Source organism: Cololabis saira, chromosome 12 (genome assembly GCF_033807715.1).
Source record: "Cololabis saira isolate AMF1-May2022 chromosome 12, fColSai1.1, whole genome shotgun sequence".
NCBI classification, from domain to species: domain Eukaryota; kingdom Metazoa; phylum Chordata; class Actinopteri; order Beloniformes; family Belonidae; genus Cololabis; species Cololabis saira.
The window spans coordinates 38,387,543-38,405,670 of NC_084598.1; the positions used below are offsets into that span (position 1 = coordinate 38,387,543).

The 18,128-nt window shown below is 41.5% G+C and overlaps 1 protein-coding gene across 2 annotated transcripts; it reads right to left on the reverse strand.

Moving 5' to 3' along the window:
- Nucleotides 1-291: 291 nt before the first annotated feature.
- Nucleotides 292-17,387, reverse strand: zgc:171775 (STKc_p38 domain-containing protein). 2 transcript variants are annotated; one of them, XR_009783861.1, is made up of 13 exons: nt 17,170-17,387; nt 14,323-14,452; nt 11,700-11,758; nt 10,742-10,853; nt 8,860-8,889; nt 7,902-7,949; nt 7,707-7,821; nt 6,018-6,089; nt 4,881-4,960; nt 3,413-3,491; nt 2,968-3,141; nt 880-1,153; nt 292-750 (listed from the first exon to the last, which is right to left on the reverse strand). XR_009783861.1 is itself a non-coding variant. In XM_061736799.1 (12 exons), exons 1-12 carry the CDS (start codon nt 17,301-17,303, stop codon nt 1,092-1,094), a joined length of 1,095 nt encoding a protein of 364 aa, XP_061592783.1. In that variant the 5' UTR covers nt 17,304-17,387; the 3' UTR covers nt 292-1,091. The 2 variants fall into 2 exon arrangements, 1 of the variants encoding a protein (XP_061592783.1); XM_061736799.1 differs by having other exon boundaries at nt 292-1,153.
- Between the last annotated feature and the right edge of the window lie 741 nt (nt 17,388-18,128).

Below are 18,128 nucleotides of genomic sequence, written 5' to 3' on the forward strand. Positions count from 1 at the left end.
TAAGAATGAGATGTACCTGCTGTACTCTACTGCCCTTACTTTTTAACAACTTGTACTTTTTATTATTTTACCTCTTTTCTTATCATTTTATTTGGTATTTACTGTTTAATTGTGCCGCTTTTAATGTTGATGTAAAGCACTTTGAATTACCTTGTGTTGAATTGTGTTGTACAACTAAACTAACCTTGCCTTGCCTAATATAATTTAATGTAATATAAATATAATGGTCTTTAAAAATGCGTCAACAGGGGGACCAGAATAAAAGAGTCACATTCAGACAAAATACTTGTATATAGACATTTTTTGTTTTATTTAACAATATTGAAATGTTTAATTTGAAAACGGATAATTAGGAGTTGAACAATGAACAAATATGAAGAAACAGATGAAATGTTACACAACAACTTGGTGAGACATGCAAGTCGTTCAAGACTAAATATTCAAGTTAAGAAGTTCTGCAGCCAGCGTTGATGCGTTGGTGAGCTGAACATGGGCTGAGAAACGGGCCTGGTGTGGGTTCGTCTGCAGGTTCTGAGGAGGTCCTGCCTGAATTCACTCACATGGAATCAGCTGGGTGGTTTTATCACGGGGAGCTCGTCATTTTCGGCCCATTTCAAGGCTGAGCCGACTCCTGCAGCTCAGCTTTCATCCAGGTGAGGTCCGTATGGACTCCCTGGTCCCGATTCATCATGAATAATTCAAACATTTCAGCTGCTGTTGCTGTGCAGGATGTGGAACCTCACGCCTGCCCTTAAATACGGTGCATTAAATAAGTTTGTTAGCCTTAATTTCACAGCTAAAGCTGAAAAAAATCAGTAATTTTGTTTTTCTATGAAAAATATTTGGAAAAAAACTAAAAAGATTGAAATGAAACATCACTTTGAGTTCAGTGGTCTCTTGTTTCCGATAACACCTGAGCTCGGTTCGATTCTCCTGTACAGGCCCCCCCACTACACACACACACACACACACACACACACACACACACACACACACACACACACACACACACACACACACACACACACACACACACACACACACACACACACACACACACACACACACACACACACACACACTCTCAGCTCCTACATGGCCGTCTTGCTGGGATCAACGGGGTCAAACGTCATGATCTCCATGTGGATCAGACCTGACGGAGACACAAACAAGATCAGCGGTGCGTTTACGTCCAGAAGTTATTACGTCTCTTTTTAATTTTCATCAAAAACATTCACAAACCATCTGATTACATCAGTTACAACCTCAAATGATAAACAACATATAACATTTTTGATAATGATACCATGAATAAAAAACAAGTGGCGCGTATCCCCTCGATTGGAATCACCTGTAACTCGTGTTACTTTGACTTTCACAGCTCCGGTTCGGAGTTTTTCACGGGTTCTGATGCCGATCTGTTGTTTTTGGATCCAGTTTTGACTTCAGCTGTGTGACCGGGGCCCTCGTGGTCCGTTCAGTTACCAAATACCTCAGCGTGCACACAGAACATAAACTGGACTGGACTGGAAACTAGGGAAGCCCCGATACCATTTTTTTCACACCTTTTAATTTGCATTTTAATTTGTGTACTTATTTTTATATCAAAAATGCATTAATATATATATATATGTATATATATATATATATATATATATATATATATATATATATATATATATATGTATATATATGTATATATATATATATATATATGTATATATATATATATATATATATATATATATATATATATATATATATATATATATATATATATATATATATATATATATATATATACTTTAGGTTCTTACCAACAAAGTACTAACCATTAATATATATGCAGACAAAAAAATAATAATTTGTGTACTTGCCAATACCGAGTACCGATACAATACTTCTACCACCAAAATAACTAGGCTAAAAATGCGATGAAAAATGAAATGAATTAGAAGGCAGGTTTTATTTATTTTTATTTAACAGATAAATTCAATAAAAATTAAGAAAATATCAAACATATAACATATCAATGAAACATCATATCGCGGCTCAAGTGTGTCGAGAAGACGGTGAAATCCTTCTTCTTCTCCAGCTGACAGTGGCTGCTCATCCAGCGCTAGATAAAGGGTTAGCCCCTCCGTTATTTTAACGGCCCGTGGGTCGTCTCTATCCATTGTCTGTCGCTTTTGCAGAACTTTTGCAGAACCTGAGCTAATCTGTTGTGGTCTTGCAGTAGCTTTAGCAAACTCCGTATACTCAGCTTCATGATGCGTCTTGAGATGTTGGTAGTATTAAACAACGTATTCTCCTTTCCTCCTCTTGACACCTTAGCAGCACGTAGCTTCAGTCTGCCTAGCTTCTGTCGTCGTTCCTTATTCTGAAATATGTCCACACTGCTGACGTCCCGCTGCATTAATTGTCACTATCTTGTCTGAAACGGCGCTGCCAGTCTCAGTCATGGGTATCACTCTCTTCTCATCACCACGCTGATTGCAGCTCAACATCTCCCCTTAGAGCCACTAATCAGTAACTACAACAACAATGAAGTGCATACTGTATTGTTTTCACCATATTTCAATGTTGATTCACATATTTCGCTATCAAATGCTTCTCTAAGATCATTGCTGACATCTTTTCCTCCTGGCGCTATGTTAACACAATACTCCAGATCAGTAAACTACTAGAGATGACGATCAGTTCATCGACAGCCGACGATAAGCAGCACAGGGCTGCAACGTACCCGAAGCATTTAGGGGGTACTTAGTATTGCCCACCTGATTTTTATTAGTTTTTTTGTTTCTTTCGGTTTTATTTTTGTTAAATTAATAACCAAACAGTGAAAAGGTTATCTGCTGTATGTTGTCTTTCATTTGAGGTTGTATTTGTGTTTATTATTAACGTTTGCCTGTATGTTACTGAAATGGGACCAGAGTGGATTCTGGTAGTTAGCGGAGACCAACTTACTCTTCCACTCGCCGACGGCGAGCTCCAGGCTCTCGAAGGAGTCGTCGTACGACTCCGAGTCCGGCTCGCTCTCCGGGTCGTGATACTCGGCCAGGAAGGGGTGGGACAGTCCCTGCTGGGCCGTCAGCCTCCGCTCCGGGTCCAGCAGCAGCATCTCCTCCAGGAGGCTCACAGCTGCAGGCGTCAACACATCAGCGCTTTGGATCAGAACTTGTTGAACTTATGGTTACGTTTCTCAGCTAACAGGATGATGGAGAGAATAAATGTCCTGTAAGCGGCTACTTCTACCCCTAAACACCCGGCAGAACCGTACGGACAGTCCCGGGTAGGACCACCTACCCATTTCTAGCTCACCTGGGACCCGCATGCAAATGCTGGCTGGGATCTCACGGATATTAGCGACGAAGTAGAGCTTTTAAAGTAAATTCATCTCGTAAAAGCTCACCGTTCTGATCCATGTCTGGGAACACGTCTTTGAAATTCTTCTTCTTCTGCGGTGGAAGACCCTGCACGTACGATTGAGCCTGGAGAAGAGAAACATGACTTAGTTTAAACACCACAGAGACGCAGAAGCACAGCTCCGTTTCCACCCTTGAATTTGCAGTTTTTATAGGGGCGGGGCCAGTTATTGGACTCAGCCCCGCCCCTTTCTTCCCCAGGGCTCCACCCACTTCTAAAGTACGAACACAGCCTTTGACACGACCAACGGCTCGACTGATCTGTTAGCACGTGGCTAACTTAGCAGCCCGTTACCATGGCAACTCTCACATTAACACTGTAACTCGTAATTTACCTTTGCAACCTGTGACGGTGACCCGTTACCATAGTAATTCATTGCCATGGTAACTGGTATAGTAAAGTCTACTATAGTAACTTGTTGCCATGATAACCTTGAAACTTCTCATGGTGACTCAAAGCCATACGGTGCGTCCGAAATGCCATACTAAACAGTATATACTAAAAAGTATACTTAAGTTCGGCACACTTTTGAGTAAATATCAGTAGTGTGCCTTAATTTGGACGTACTGGTACTATTAAGAGCGCACAAGTGATGTGTCACAGCAACAGTAGCAGCGCTCTGCTCCGTTATTTCACGTTTATTCTGGCTGAAACAAGATGACATTATATAATATTATTTTATGCGAATATTATAATATTATTATATAATAATATTATTATACTTAATATTATACTTATGACATATACGTATCACTTAGCAACCAAACACCGCTGCATTGCATTGTGGGAAGTTTCTGCTTAGCTAGTGTCCATCAATCCACACTAATAAATTTCTCCGGAATGAGTATGGATAGAGCATACTATTGAGTACGTTCTAATGTTTCGGACGCACTAAAAAATCTCACAAACTGTTTTTGCTACTCATTAGGGTGGAAGTATGCAATTTTGGACGCAGCCAAAGTGACGCTCAAAGTTTCCATGGTAGATTGTTACATGGTAACTCTTAAATTTGTCATGGTGACTTGTTGCCACGGTAACACTCAATAGGTGATCCTTCATTCTGATTGGATATGGCTCTGTGATGTCACATTACTCTGAAAATCAAAATAATTCACTAAAAGACATCTATTCAGACTTCGCTTGCCCCAAACTTCACGTCAGACAGTAAAATATATACCTGCAACATATACTGTACTATATATATATATATATATATATATATATATATATATATATATATATATATATATATATATATATATATATATATATATATATATGTATGTGTGTGTATATATATATATATATATATATATATATATATATATATATATATATATATATATATATATATATATATATGTATGTGTGTGTATATATATATATATATATATATATATATATATATATATGCACACACATACATACTGGATGGATGGATGGATGGAACTCACGTCTTTACTCTGCATCTTGGCCACCAGGGGGGGTTCTGGGGTTCCAGTCAGTCGGAGGATCTTCTGCAGCTGGTTGATACCTGGATGCGTTGGTGAAGGAAGGATTGGTTCTCACGGCAACGGAGACGTGCGGACGGCGCCGCAGTCCGGTACCACCGACACCTCAACGGACAAAACATTAAACCAACTTCTGCATCCATAGTTTACGGAGCACAACCACCCTTACACTCCGCCCATCGGTACTAGGGGTGTAACAATATATTACGTGCCCCGAAATTTCGCGATACAAAAACGTCACGATACATGTCGTGGAGGTGACAAGGTGTAGCGTGATATTGGATTATTAATATGAATATATTGTGTTTACTAGTAACATCGTATTGGTGCAGCAGGATCACGTGACGAAAATCTGACTACACTCAGAAGAAACTAGTAACGTTTTGCGGTCCCGATCACGGGACTCTTGCAGGGTTTTGAGCTCTGAACTTTTACTTATAAGGTGAGCATGAATCAATCTTTTTAATGATGTAAAGATTGTGTCGTCCCCAAAGGTGTGAGCGGGATGAAACGATAACGGGGTTCACCTTACGGCCTCAGGCTGGAGCAGGTGAAGCTCTGAGCTCTGGCACAAGATAAATAACAATCATGTTGCATTTTGAGTTTGGGACTTTTCATAGTTTATTTATTTACTTTTATTTATTTATTTATTTAATTTTAGTTGTTACATTTCTGTAAAAGAAATAGTCAAATCATACATGAGAGAAACTATTCAGTTTGTGGCAAAATATTTGTACTTGTATGAAACTGAAGATGCAAACGTGACATTTACTTTTAGTTCAGTTTGTGGAAAATGTTTGGCCTGGCTTTCTCCTTAAAACTTAAACAGTTATAAAGCAATACAAACTGTAACAATAGGGCAAATGCACAGCATTGTTTTGTATTTAGACCATTTTTTCCAGTCATATGTTCCTCATTCAAGGTTGTTCAAAAGATACTGGTATAATATCGTTATCGTGACCTCAATATCGTATATCGTACCGTATCGTGAGATTAGTTTATCATTACACCCCTATACAGTACACACACACCTGTCGTTCCCACGGAAACAGGAAAGCATGAAAGCACACGTGTGGATACTGTCGTGTCCTCGGAAAAGCACCTGACCGGTGATCATCTCGGCCAGGATGCAGGCGGCCGACCACACGTCCACTGAGAGGGAGGGAGGGCAAGTTTATTTGTATAGCACAATTCAACACAAGGCAATTCAAAGTGCTTTACATCAACATTAAAAGCAGCAAGACACAATTAAACAGTAAATAACAAATAAAATGAAATAAAATGATAAGAAAATAGGTAAAATAATAAAAAGCACAAGTTGTTAAAAATAAGGGCAGTAGAATACAGCAGGTAAGTATTTAATTTAAGAGTACGCTTCAGTAAACAGTAATGTTTTTAGGCCTGATTTAAAGGAGCTGACAGTTTGAGCAGACCTCAGGTCTACAGGAAGTTTGTAGACCATTCAGGTCTTTGTAGACCAGCAGTAAGATTTTAAGCTGTATCCTTTAACTCACTGGAAGCAAGTGTAGTGATTTCATGACCGGTGTAATATGGTCCAGTTTCCTGGTGTTTGTAAGAACTGTTCTGGATCAGCTGCAGCTGCCTGATAGATTTCTTGTTAAGGCCTGTAAAGATGCCATTGCAATAATCCAACCTACTGAAAATGAATGCATGAATAAGTTTTTCCATGTCTTGTTTAGACAGAATCCCCTTAATTCTAGCAATGTTTTTTAGGTGGTAAAAGGCAGATTTAGTGATAAACTTTAGATGGCTGTTGAAGTTCAGGTCATTTTTAGGGCCAGAAATTATCACCTCTGTCTTTTCTGCATTTAGCTGGAGAAAATTCTGGCACATCCACTCATTGATTTGGTGAATACAGTTAATCAATGAGAGTAGGGGACTGTAGTCATGTGGTGACACAGTAATATAGAGTTGTGTGTCATCGGCATAAGTATGGTAGGAAATGTTGTTATGTTGCATAATCTGAGCTACAGTAGGGGTAACATATAGACTGCGTTTACATGCAGTCAATAACCCTTTTAAAACCTAATATTAGCAATAATCTGGTTTTGCACGGCCATGTAAACACCATTAACCCCTTTGAATAACCCGAATTTGCTCACATTCTGGTTTTTAAAAACCCGAATATGACCCCTGGGTTACTCCTTTTAAAACCCGAATATTCGGTCATGTAAACGCCAAACGGAATATCCTGATCAAACGGAACAGGAATTTGTTTTCTGCGCATGTTCTTTTCGCAAGGAATCTTGGTCTTTTGAGTCCAGGACGTTCTTATAAACATGGAGAAACGCAAGACCACGCCACACTTTTGGAGTGAGGAGGAGACTAATCACTTCATAAATGTAATGAAGGATATGAATATTTCTGCATTTGTAGACGGTAGAAAGTACCGGGATAGCGAGATTTAAAAGAAGGTGAGCGAAAAGTTGCGCGAAGCAGCATTTGTTTTGAATTTGGATACAGGTCGAAGAAGCGGAAATGACGGGAATTGCGTCATGATGTTCTCCGCGCGTCGCTGGTTTGATCCAGATATCCCAAATGATTAATTACCATGTAAACAGGGATAACCCTGTTTGCTCACGCATGTAAACGGAATATTAGCAATAACCCGAATTTTGATTGCATGTAAATGTAGTCATTGATGTTGAATAGGGAGGGAGGGAAGCAGACGGTTCAGACGGATCTAAAAGAAACAGGAAGTGGCAGGTGCAGCAGGTGCTGCAGGTGCTGCCGGTGCGCAGCGGTTACCTGTCTGGCTGTAGTGCATCCAGTTGAAAATGACCTCCGGCGCCCGGTACCAGCGCGTCACCACGTAGCCGGTCATCTCGCTCTCCGTGTGTCGGGCCAGACCGAAGTCCAGGATCTGGGGACGATGTCAGGTGACTCCAAAATGAGCGGCTGCCGTGGCCGTTAAACGAGAATCAAGGGTTTAAGAGGACTCACCTTCAGCTCACAGTTCTCATTCACGGCGAGGTTCCCCGGCTTCAGGTCCTAGAAGAACGGAGGTTTAAGACCAGAGGAAGACATAAAGTTTAGACAACTAAACTTTAAATGATGTAAAGTGTCAGGAACATGGAAATAACCGGTTTTCTGCATTCATTTGCAATAAAATGTGTTGCGATCTTCATCTGAGTCACGACGGCTGACAAAGTGCCGGAGGAGAAAGCAAGTGAATCCTCAGAGGCGATGACATCACGAAGGTCTCCAGCATCCAGAAGAGCAGAGGAGAGGAGTTCAGGCTCATTCCTGTCTCCATGTCTCCAGTTCTGAAAGATCTCCAGGTCTCCAGGTCTACAGATCTGCAGTTTTCCAGGTCTCCAGGTCTCATGGTCTCATGGTCTCAAGGTCTCAAGGTCTGCAGGTCTGCAGGTCTGCAGGTCTGCAGGTCTGCAGGTCTACAGGTCTCCGGGTCTCATGGTCTCATGGTCTCATGGTCTCAAGGTCTCAAGGTCTCCAGGTCTCCAAGTCTGCAGGTCTTCAGGTCTGAAAGTCTCCAGGTTTGCAGGTCTGCAAGTCTCCAGGTCTGCAGGTCTTCAGGTCCCCAGGTTTCCATCGCTCCAGGTCTCCAGTTCTCCAGGTCCATAGGTCACCAGGTCTGCAGGTCTCCGGGTCTCCGGGTCTGCAGGTCTCCGGGTCTCCGGGTCTCCGGGTCTCCGGGTCTCAAGGTCTCCAGGTCTCCAGGTCTCCAGGTCTGCAGGTCTCTGGGTCTCAGACACGTCTGGATCACTCTTCTCCAAAGAGTCTCGTGAAGGTTTCAAGACTTGAGAGGCGATAACAGTTTTGCGTCTCGGTTTCGGGTCAACGATGATGATTTAGGTCACATTTTAAGGCAAATGAATGCAGAGGAAACCAGTTCACACACTTCCTGTCAGCCATACGTTAAACGGCGGCAGATACCGACCCGGTGGATGATCCCTGCAGAGTGGATGTACTGCAGAAGAGGAGAGCAGAGAGTAGATTAAAGCACCGCTGCAGGAAATTAGACGTATTTGTTTGAGGTGGAAGACACGCCCCCTCACGGTTAAAAACAAGCCCTGAAATCTCCGAGCTCAGCCGACCGTCGTCGGTCGGATCTGCTGACAAGGCAAAACATTTCAAGCTTTTCAAGTTTGCTCTTTCATGTTTTGCCTCTTCTGAGCGCGCTCAGTAACATGATGACCAGGAACCTGGCAGGAGGACGTAAATAAGGGTGACGCAGTCAAACAACTTCCTAAAAGTCAAGAGGAACAGATCAGCTAACAAGCTGGTTCCTTGTGCCTCCAGTCATCACTCTGGGTACAAACTGTCTCCAGTCAGAACACCGGACTATCTCTTTGACCTCAAAGGACCCGGCGGCGGCGGCGAACGTGGGAACCAGTCTCCATGTCGTTATTTAGGTTCGGGTTTCTTCTTGTGTTTAAAGTGTTTAATGACAAGTGTGTCTGAATACGGACGGTGGAAACATGTCGGTCTGAGTTTTACTGGATCTCAGTGCTGCTTTTGATACAGTTGACCACAATATTTTACCCAAACGATGGGAGAACTGGGCGGGTCTTTCTGGTACCGGACTAAACTGGTTCAAAATGTACTTAGAGAACAGGAAGTACTTTAAGTTTACATCTGAGCAGGCAAGAATCACATGTGGAGTTCCCCAAGGTTCCATCCTGGGACCTCTTCTGTTTAACATCTACATGCTCTACATTATAAAGAACAACAAAATAAACTACTATAGCTATGCAGATGACACCCCGATATATATTACAATGTCCCCGGGAGACCGAGGCCCTGTACAGATAAATGCTTTGAGGAGGTTAATCACAAGTGGAGTTCCCCAAGGTTCCATCCTGGGCCCTCTTCTGTTTAACATCTACATCCTCCAACTGGCACAGATTATAAATAAAGAAATAAACTACCGAAGCTATGCAGATGACAGCCAGGTATATATTACAATGTCACCGCGGGGACCGAGGGCCTGTACAGGCTCTTGATAAATACTTTCAGGAGATTAATCACATGTGGCGTTCCCCAAGGTTCCTTCCTGGGCCCTCCTCTGTTTAAAATCGACATGCTCCCACTGGCACAGATTATAAAAAACAACAAAATAAATTACTATAGCTCTTCAGATGACCCCCAGGTATATATTACAATATCACCAGGGGGCCGAGGCCCTGTACAGGCTCTTGGTTGTACAGGCTTTGAGGAGGTTAATCACATGTGGAATTACCCAAGGTTCCATCCTGGGACCTCTTCTGTTTAAGATCTACATGCTCCCACTGGCACAGATTATAAATAACAAAATAAACTATCATAGCTATGCAGATGACACGCAGATATATATTACAATGTCACCGGGAGACCGAGGCCCTGTACAGGCTCTTGATAAATGCTTTGAGGAGGTTAAACACAGGTGGAGTTACCGATGGTTCCATCCTGGGACCTCTTCTGTTTAACATGCTCTACATTTTAAAGAACAAAATAAACGACCATAGCAACTGGGTTCTTGTGACATGCCATCATCTGAAATACTGTTGCGGTTCTCAAGAACACACCCGACCCACAATGGACGAGGCATTAGGTCACATGACCCAGTGGTTTCTGAGAGCGGTTGTGAAGGCCCTTTTTCTTCGTACGGGTAGATAATGAATGACCGGATGGGGAGAATCACCCCAACAACGACATTAATAGCTTTTTGTTTTTTGTATTTCAAGACCAAATCTCTTCTATGTTGATCAAGACGTCTAAATCTGGCGAATGTCGCGGTAGCAGCTTTAACTAAGGCAGGCCGAGGTTTGAAATCCACTCACCTTCAGGCCTCTGAGAAGCTGATAAAACAGGTACGTGATGATGCGGTCAGTCAGTCTCTTCCTCTTCATGATATGGCCCAGATCCTGGGCGACGAAGGGCATCACCATGTAGCTGGAGAAGCAAACGTCACACATTAACATTTTTCATTTTATTCTTTATTCCGTTCAAAAAATAAAACAAACAATTCAATACAAATACAAATACAAATGTTCATACATTGTGAATGAAAAGGGAGCAGAAAGAAGAAGAATCTTATCTAATCTGCCCCTTTTTCCAAGAAATAAATTCACAAATAACATAAATTAAAAATTAAAAAAACAACAACTAAGTGAATAAAAACTAAAATAAAATAAAATTACCGCCGTCTATAGGTATGTCAATCAAACTTAACTAACATATTTCATTATATTTACTTAACAAATAGGCTTTAATTGTTCTTTTGAATGTAATGTTTGATTTGGATTCTTTGTTTTCTTTATTCAGATTGTTCCATAAACTGATTCCTTTCACAGAAACACAACGTTCCATCAATTCTGTCCTGAATCTTGTTTTTTAAAGATCTCTGTTCCTTTTAAGTTATACTTGCTTTCTCTTTTTCCAAATCTTTTCTGAATGTTGATTGCTAAAGGTTTTTTTTATGAGCTTTAAACATAATTTGCAGAATACTATAGTCTACTAATTCATGAAATTTCAACAATTTTAACTGAAGGAATAAACGGATTTGTTGGATCTCTATATTGTTTTCTACTGATTATTCTTATGGCTTTTTTTTGCAGAATGAAAATTTATTGAATATATGTTTTATATACACGCACACGCACACGCACACACACACACACACACACACACACACACACACACACACACACACACACACACACACACACACACACACACACACACACAGGAGCTCAACAAGCGGCAACAACCTTTACAGGAATGTTGTGCTTCACTTACAAGGTCTGGAACTTCTCCAGCGAGGTGTCAGGCGTGAAGACGTCGAGGAGGCAGATCACCTTCAAGAAAAAAAAAAAACACAACTTCATGGGACTTCATGGGACATGCCCACATCCTGGGAGCTTAAGGATCGTCATACCGAGCTCAAGTGACTAAATAAACATCCAAATGAATCTTGCATGCACTTGTGTAAGGTAAGGTAAGGTAGGGTAACTTTATTGATACCCGACGGTACATTTGTTTGCAGGTAAAAAGTAGAAACTTACAACAACACCATACAGTACAGTGACACAAGACAAACAGGAGAATAACAAAACAAAACATTGACGGACAAACAAAAATAAATGCTCCAAATTGAATAAGCAATACAATAGATAAATAAATAAATAGACCTAGTTGGAGGATGGGAAATCGTGTCCTATTTAGGGCATTAATAGCTGAGGGGACAAAACTACAGTTATACCTTTTAGTTTTGCACAAAAGCATTTTAAACCTACGGCCAGAAGGGAGATACTGGAATTGGCCGTATACTGGATGAGATGTATCGTCGAAGATGGACTCAGCTAGTCTCTGTAGCTGCCCATTAACGAGGCAATAGCTCGCCGCGGGGCTCTTTCCACCTCAGCTTAGGTTTTTTGTTGTTGTTTTAGGTCCTTTACAGCCTCGGGATCCAAACTGACAGGTGAGACCTTGCGTGCAGGTAAGGGACACGCCCCCGTCGCAGCCCGAACCCGCCCACAGGGAGAGCTGACCCACCTCTCCATGAAGTAACGTTTCTACAAACTGGTTCAAAACCACCTGGCCAGCGTACCAACGAGGGCCCGGTCTGGATCAAAGGAGGGCCCACTCAGGTCCAGAGGGGGGTTGGGCTTGATATGGACATTATAATCCCAAAACGAGAAGTCGGTGAGGGACAAATATGAGGGACTAAAGGGGCGTGGCCAAGCCAAGAAAGGGGCATATACATTTTTAGTAGCATTAAAAAATGAACCGAAGAGCTGCTTGGTGGTACAGTGAGTTAAGCATGCGGCTCATATACTGAGGCTACAGTCCTCCTGCAGCGGTCGCAGGTTCGAATCCCGGCCTGTGCACCTTTGCTGCATGTGTTCCCCATTCTCCCTCTCTACCCCCTGCCTGTATGCAACTTGAATAAAGGGCCACTAGAGCCACAAAAAAATCTGTCGGTCTGAGTTTTACTGGATCTCAGTGCTGCTTTTGATTCACAATATTTTACTCAAACGATGGGAGAACTGGGTGGGTCTTTCTGGTACTGGACTAGACTGGTTCAAAACGTATTTGGAGAACAGGAATTACTATAATTTTACATCTGAGCAGGCAAGAATCACATGTGGAGTTCCCCAAGGTTCCATCCTGGGACCTCTTCTGTTTAACATCTACGTTCCTCTACATTATAAAAAACAACAAAATAAACTACCACAGCTATGCAGATGACACCCAGGTATATATTACAATGTCACCGGGAGACCGAGGCCCTATACAGGCTCTTGGTTAATGCTTTCAAGAGATTAATCACATGTGGAGTTCCCCAAGGCTCCATCCTGGGCCCTCCTCTGTTTAAAATTGACATGCTCCCATTGGCACAGATTATAAAAAACAACAAAATAAACTCTCATAGCTATGCAGATGACACGCAGATATATATTACAATATCACCAGGAGACCGAGGCCCTGTACAGGCTCTTGATGAATGCTTTGAGGAGGTTAAACACAGGTGGAGTTACCGATGGTTCCATCCTGGGACCTCTTCTGTTTAACATGCTCTACATTCTAAAGAACAAAATAAACGACCATAGCAACTGGGTTCTTGTGACATGCCATCATCTGAAGTACTGTTGCCGTTCTCAAGAACATACCCGACCCACAATGGACGAGGCATTAGGTCACAAGACCCAGTGGTTTCTGAGAGCGGTTGTGAAGGCCCTTTTTCAGCCAGGTATATAAAAAAAAAAAAATGAACCGAAAGTGAAACAGCATTAAAGTCGCTCTTGGGCGCAGAGCTACAGTTGGGATGAACCCCCTCCCAAAACACACAGCTCCCAGCTTGCCAGGAACGACGATTGTGATCTTTTCCCCAAAAGTCAACAAAGTTTTCTTATCTTGACACCTGACTTTGTCCTAAAGCGGGCGGTGAGACAAGGCAGAGATGGTGGGAGAGATTAAACCTCTACCTGGTGACTAAAACCCCGACATTAAACGTGACCCAATCTTCTAAATCACAACAGTAAAGACAGAAGATGATAACACAAGTGTTCATTGAGCCGCCCACTAAAAATTCACCGTTTTGAAGGAGAAAGTAAGTAAAACCATCAATGGATTAGTTGACGCGGTTCAAGACGAACCACAAGTGAGACGTCACCGGAACTGGAACCGTCTACATTCATGATGCAAATCCACCGATGTGTTTCTCCTGGCAACTGATATCAGATGGTACCGATACTGGACTGATACTGGACCGATACTGGACCGATACTGGACAGATACAGGGCCCATACTGGGCCAATACCGGACAGATACAGGGCTGATACAGGGCCGATACCGGACCGGTCCAGCAGCTCCTGTCCTGCAGATAGGTGTTGGGTGAGAACGCCGGAACCAGCCTCACGTTGTCGTGCCGGATGTGGCGCAGCAGCCTCAGCTCCCGGTAGGCCCGCTGGGCGTGGATCAGGGACTGGAACGGCCGGTACAGCTTCTTGATCGCCACCTTCTCCTTGGTCTTCTGGTCCATGGCCGAGCTGAAAGAGACGGGTGACGTGACTCAGTTTGGCTTGGCTTTCTAAAATACATAATAATTAGTATAGTCCTTGATCACGTCATTTACAAAACATCGGTATAAAGTATCGGTATAAAGTATCGGGACATACCTAGTTATCAATGTTTTTAATATATATTAATTATTAAATCGTTTTATAATTGCATTTAACAATACAGACAGTTGATGTGTGTTTATTATAAGATATAGCTTTTGGGCGATGCCGGCAGCTAGAAGTGCCGTTTGTTGCTGGAGTAAACGTTGCTAACATAAAGCTAACAACAACTAGCCTACGCTCAGATAAACGGAGACCATGTCTGAAACTTTTAAAAAGAAAGAAAAGCTGTGGGAGAAAAGTGACTGTAGTGTTGTGTAAATGATTATCCGTCACTCGTTAATCATCTTTTGGTCCACTTTATTGAATCTCGGTGACAACACAACACAGGGGCTGCGTCCGAAATTGCACACTTCCACCTTAATGAGTGGCAAAAACAGTATGTGAGATTTTTTAGTGCGTCCGAAAACATTAGTACGTACTCAATAGTATGCTCTATCCATACTCATTCCGGAGAAATGTATTAGTATGGATTGATGGACACTAGCTAAGCAGAAACTTCCCACAATGCAATGCAGCGGTTTTTTGGTTGCTAAGTGATACGTACAGTATATGTCATAAGTATAATATTAAGTATAATAATATTATTATACAATATTAATATTATAATATTCGTATATAATAATATTATATAATGTAATCTTGTTTCGGCCAGGACAAATGGGAAATAGCGGAGCGGTGCGCTGCTACTGCTGCTGTGACACGTCACCTCTTCCCAATGGCAGAAAGTGACGTGTGGGCTCTGAATAGTACGTCCAAATTAATGCATACTACTGATATTTACTCAAAAGTGTGCCGAACTTAAGTATGCTTTTTAGTATATATGGTTTAGTACGGCATTTCGGACGCACTGAAAGTTTTAAAAAGAAAAGCTGTGGGAGAAAAGTGACTGTAGTGTTGTGTAAATGATTATCTGTCACTCGTTAATCATCTTTTGGTCCACTTTATTGACTCAGTGACAACACAGGGATGACGGACTGCTATTTTGCGGGCTGGTGTTACGGTTTAAAGGGTCCCTCTCTGAACAACCACACTTGGTTCCTACGCTCTGCGTGACATCATTACATCACAGTGACAGTCAGGGCCAAAACTAACACCCGCGAGGAAGTCATTCAACTTTTGAACCTAGTAGGTAAACTACCTCTTTTGAAGTGAAATGTATTTATTTTTGTAGTCAGTGAAAAGAAATATATGTCCATGTTGGAGAGAATGGACAATAAAAGAAACTTGGGACAATTTGAGTTTTAGTCCTCTTTTTCTTTTTTTTTTTTACTTAATTCATTGCAAAAATGTATCTGATCGAGAAAAAATATCGGAGAAAAAAAGTGATCGGATCAGGAAAAATCGGGATTGGCCGAAACTCAAGTGATCGGGAGCTAAGAAATCCTGATCGGTACAACCCTAATAATAATAATAATAATAATAATAATAATAATAATAATAATACCAATAATAATAATGATAAGATGAGACTCTCAGTTCTTGTTAAAGCAGCTTTGGGCTGCGAAGGTTCTGTCCCTGACAGTGTCACCATCCACAACGGGCTGCCTGTCCGGCTTATCTCTGGGAGAGACTGTCTCTCAGACATCTTGCACTCGTGGCGCTGGAGATTCTTGTCATTTCGGAGGATCTGTATCGACTTGCTGACTCGCCTGGGGCGGACAAAAGGGCTTCTGTTGGCAAGACAAGAGCGCAATCCGGGCCCCCCGGACCGGCTGCAGCACGGTCTGGGAGAGGAATGCAAACTACAGACCTAAATCAATCCTCACGGCCTTAAAGAAAACCACTGTTGAGGTCAAGTAGTCACTAAATAGCCTTTGCCAACTACTTTTAAACATTTATTTATGTCTGTAACTCCACATAAATTAACAGAAAGACACATTTTATGATTGTTTATTGGTGTTTCTACGTTTATAAAGATGTTATAAATGTGTAATTGTCGTGTAGTTGACGTTTTTGTGCCTTAAGATTAATAATTTTATTTTTAATACAGGATTTAAAACTTTTGGAAGAATTTCTAGGGTTAACTGTAAATTTCAGGCCATGTAACAAAGATAACAGGGATTTTTTTTTAAATATAATGGCATAGGTGTGTGTGAGTCGGTTGTATTCTGTATTTTGGTCTTTCCTTGGTCTTTTATAGATGTTTTTATTGTCTCTGTGCTTTTATGCTTTTACTTCTGGTTTTTTATGTGTCTTGATTTTATTACTTTTTGTTTATTTTGTATCTGTAGGACTTTGAGATTATTTTATGAAAAGTGCTTTACCAATAAAATGTGTTATTATTATTATTATTATTATCTGGTTGTAGCTTTTCTGCATTTATAAAGATGTCATAAATGTGTAATTGTTGTGTAGTTGCTGTTTTTGTGCCTTAAGATGAATAATTTTATTTTCAATACAGGATTTAAAACCTTTGTAAGCATTTCTAGGGTTAACAGTAAACTTCAGGACGTCTAACAGACAACATTTGGGATATTATGGCATAACTGTGTGAGAGGGTTGTGTTCTGCAGAGGACCGGCCCGGCGCCTCGTCCCGGACCCTGTACCCGCCCTGCGAGCCCCCTGCCCCGGCTACACTCACCAGACCGTCCCGTAGGCTCCGGAGCCCACGGCCAGCAGAGCCGTGTACCTGTGCGGAACCTCCCACGTGGTCTTCTGGACCTCCTGCCGGTGGAAGCCCGGCGTGACGGCGGCCTCGCTCCCCGGGGACTGCATGCTCTCTGACGGCTCGCTGCAGGTTCTTTCCACCTCAGCTTTGCGGTTTTTGTTGTTGTTTTAGGTCCTTTACAGCCTCGTGATTCAAACTGACAGGTGAGACCTTGCACAGGTGAGGGACACGCCCCCCCGCGGTGTGACCACGCCCACAGGGAGAGATGACCCACCTCTGCATGAAATAACGTTTCAAACTGGTTCAGTAATAACATGAACATACGAGTATTGGGGCCATGGAATAGAAAAAATATTTGAGAGGCAAAGATTTTTTTTATTGTGCACTTCGAGAATAAAGTCGAAATGTCGAGAAAAAAGTCGAAATGTCGAGATTAATGTTGAAATACAGTTTCGAGAAAAAGTCGAAATTTCGTGAATAAAGTTTAAATTTAGCCTTTTTTCTCAAGATTTCAACTTTATTCACGAAATTTTGACTTTTTTCTCAACATTTCGACTTTTTTCTCGAAATTGTACTTCAACATTAATCTCGACATTTCAACTTTTTACTTGACATTTCGACTTTTTTCTCGAGATTGTACTTCAACAATTTAACCTCGACATTTCGACTTTTTTCTCAACATTTGGACTTTTTTCTCAATATTTCGACTTTTTTCTCGAAATTGTACTTCAACATTAATCTCGACATTTCGACTTTTTTCTCAACTTTTCGATTTTTTTTTAAAATTGTTCTTCAACATTAATCTCGAAATTACGACTTTTTTCTTGACATTTCGACTTTTTTCTCAACATTTCGACTTTTTTCTCATCATTTCGACTTTTTTCTCGAAATTGTACTTCAACATTAATCTCGACATTTCGACTTTTTTCTCA

Bases quoted from the DNA above. Each gene is read 5' to 3' on its own strand.
- zgc:171775 (XM_061736799.1), bottom strand. From the start codon at position 17,303: ATGCAGTCCCCGGGGAGCGAGGCCGCCGTCACGCCGGGCTTCCACCGG. The intron at 7,950-8,859 runs GTCGGTATCTGC...CCGTTCTTCTAG, and splicing joins CTGCAGGGATCATCCACCGG to GACCTGAAGCCGGGGAACCT. The intron at 3,492-4,880 runs GTGAGTTCCATC...TCTCTTCTCCAG, and splicing joins CCAAGATGCAGAGTAAAGAC to GCTCAATCGTACGTGCAGGG.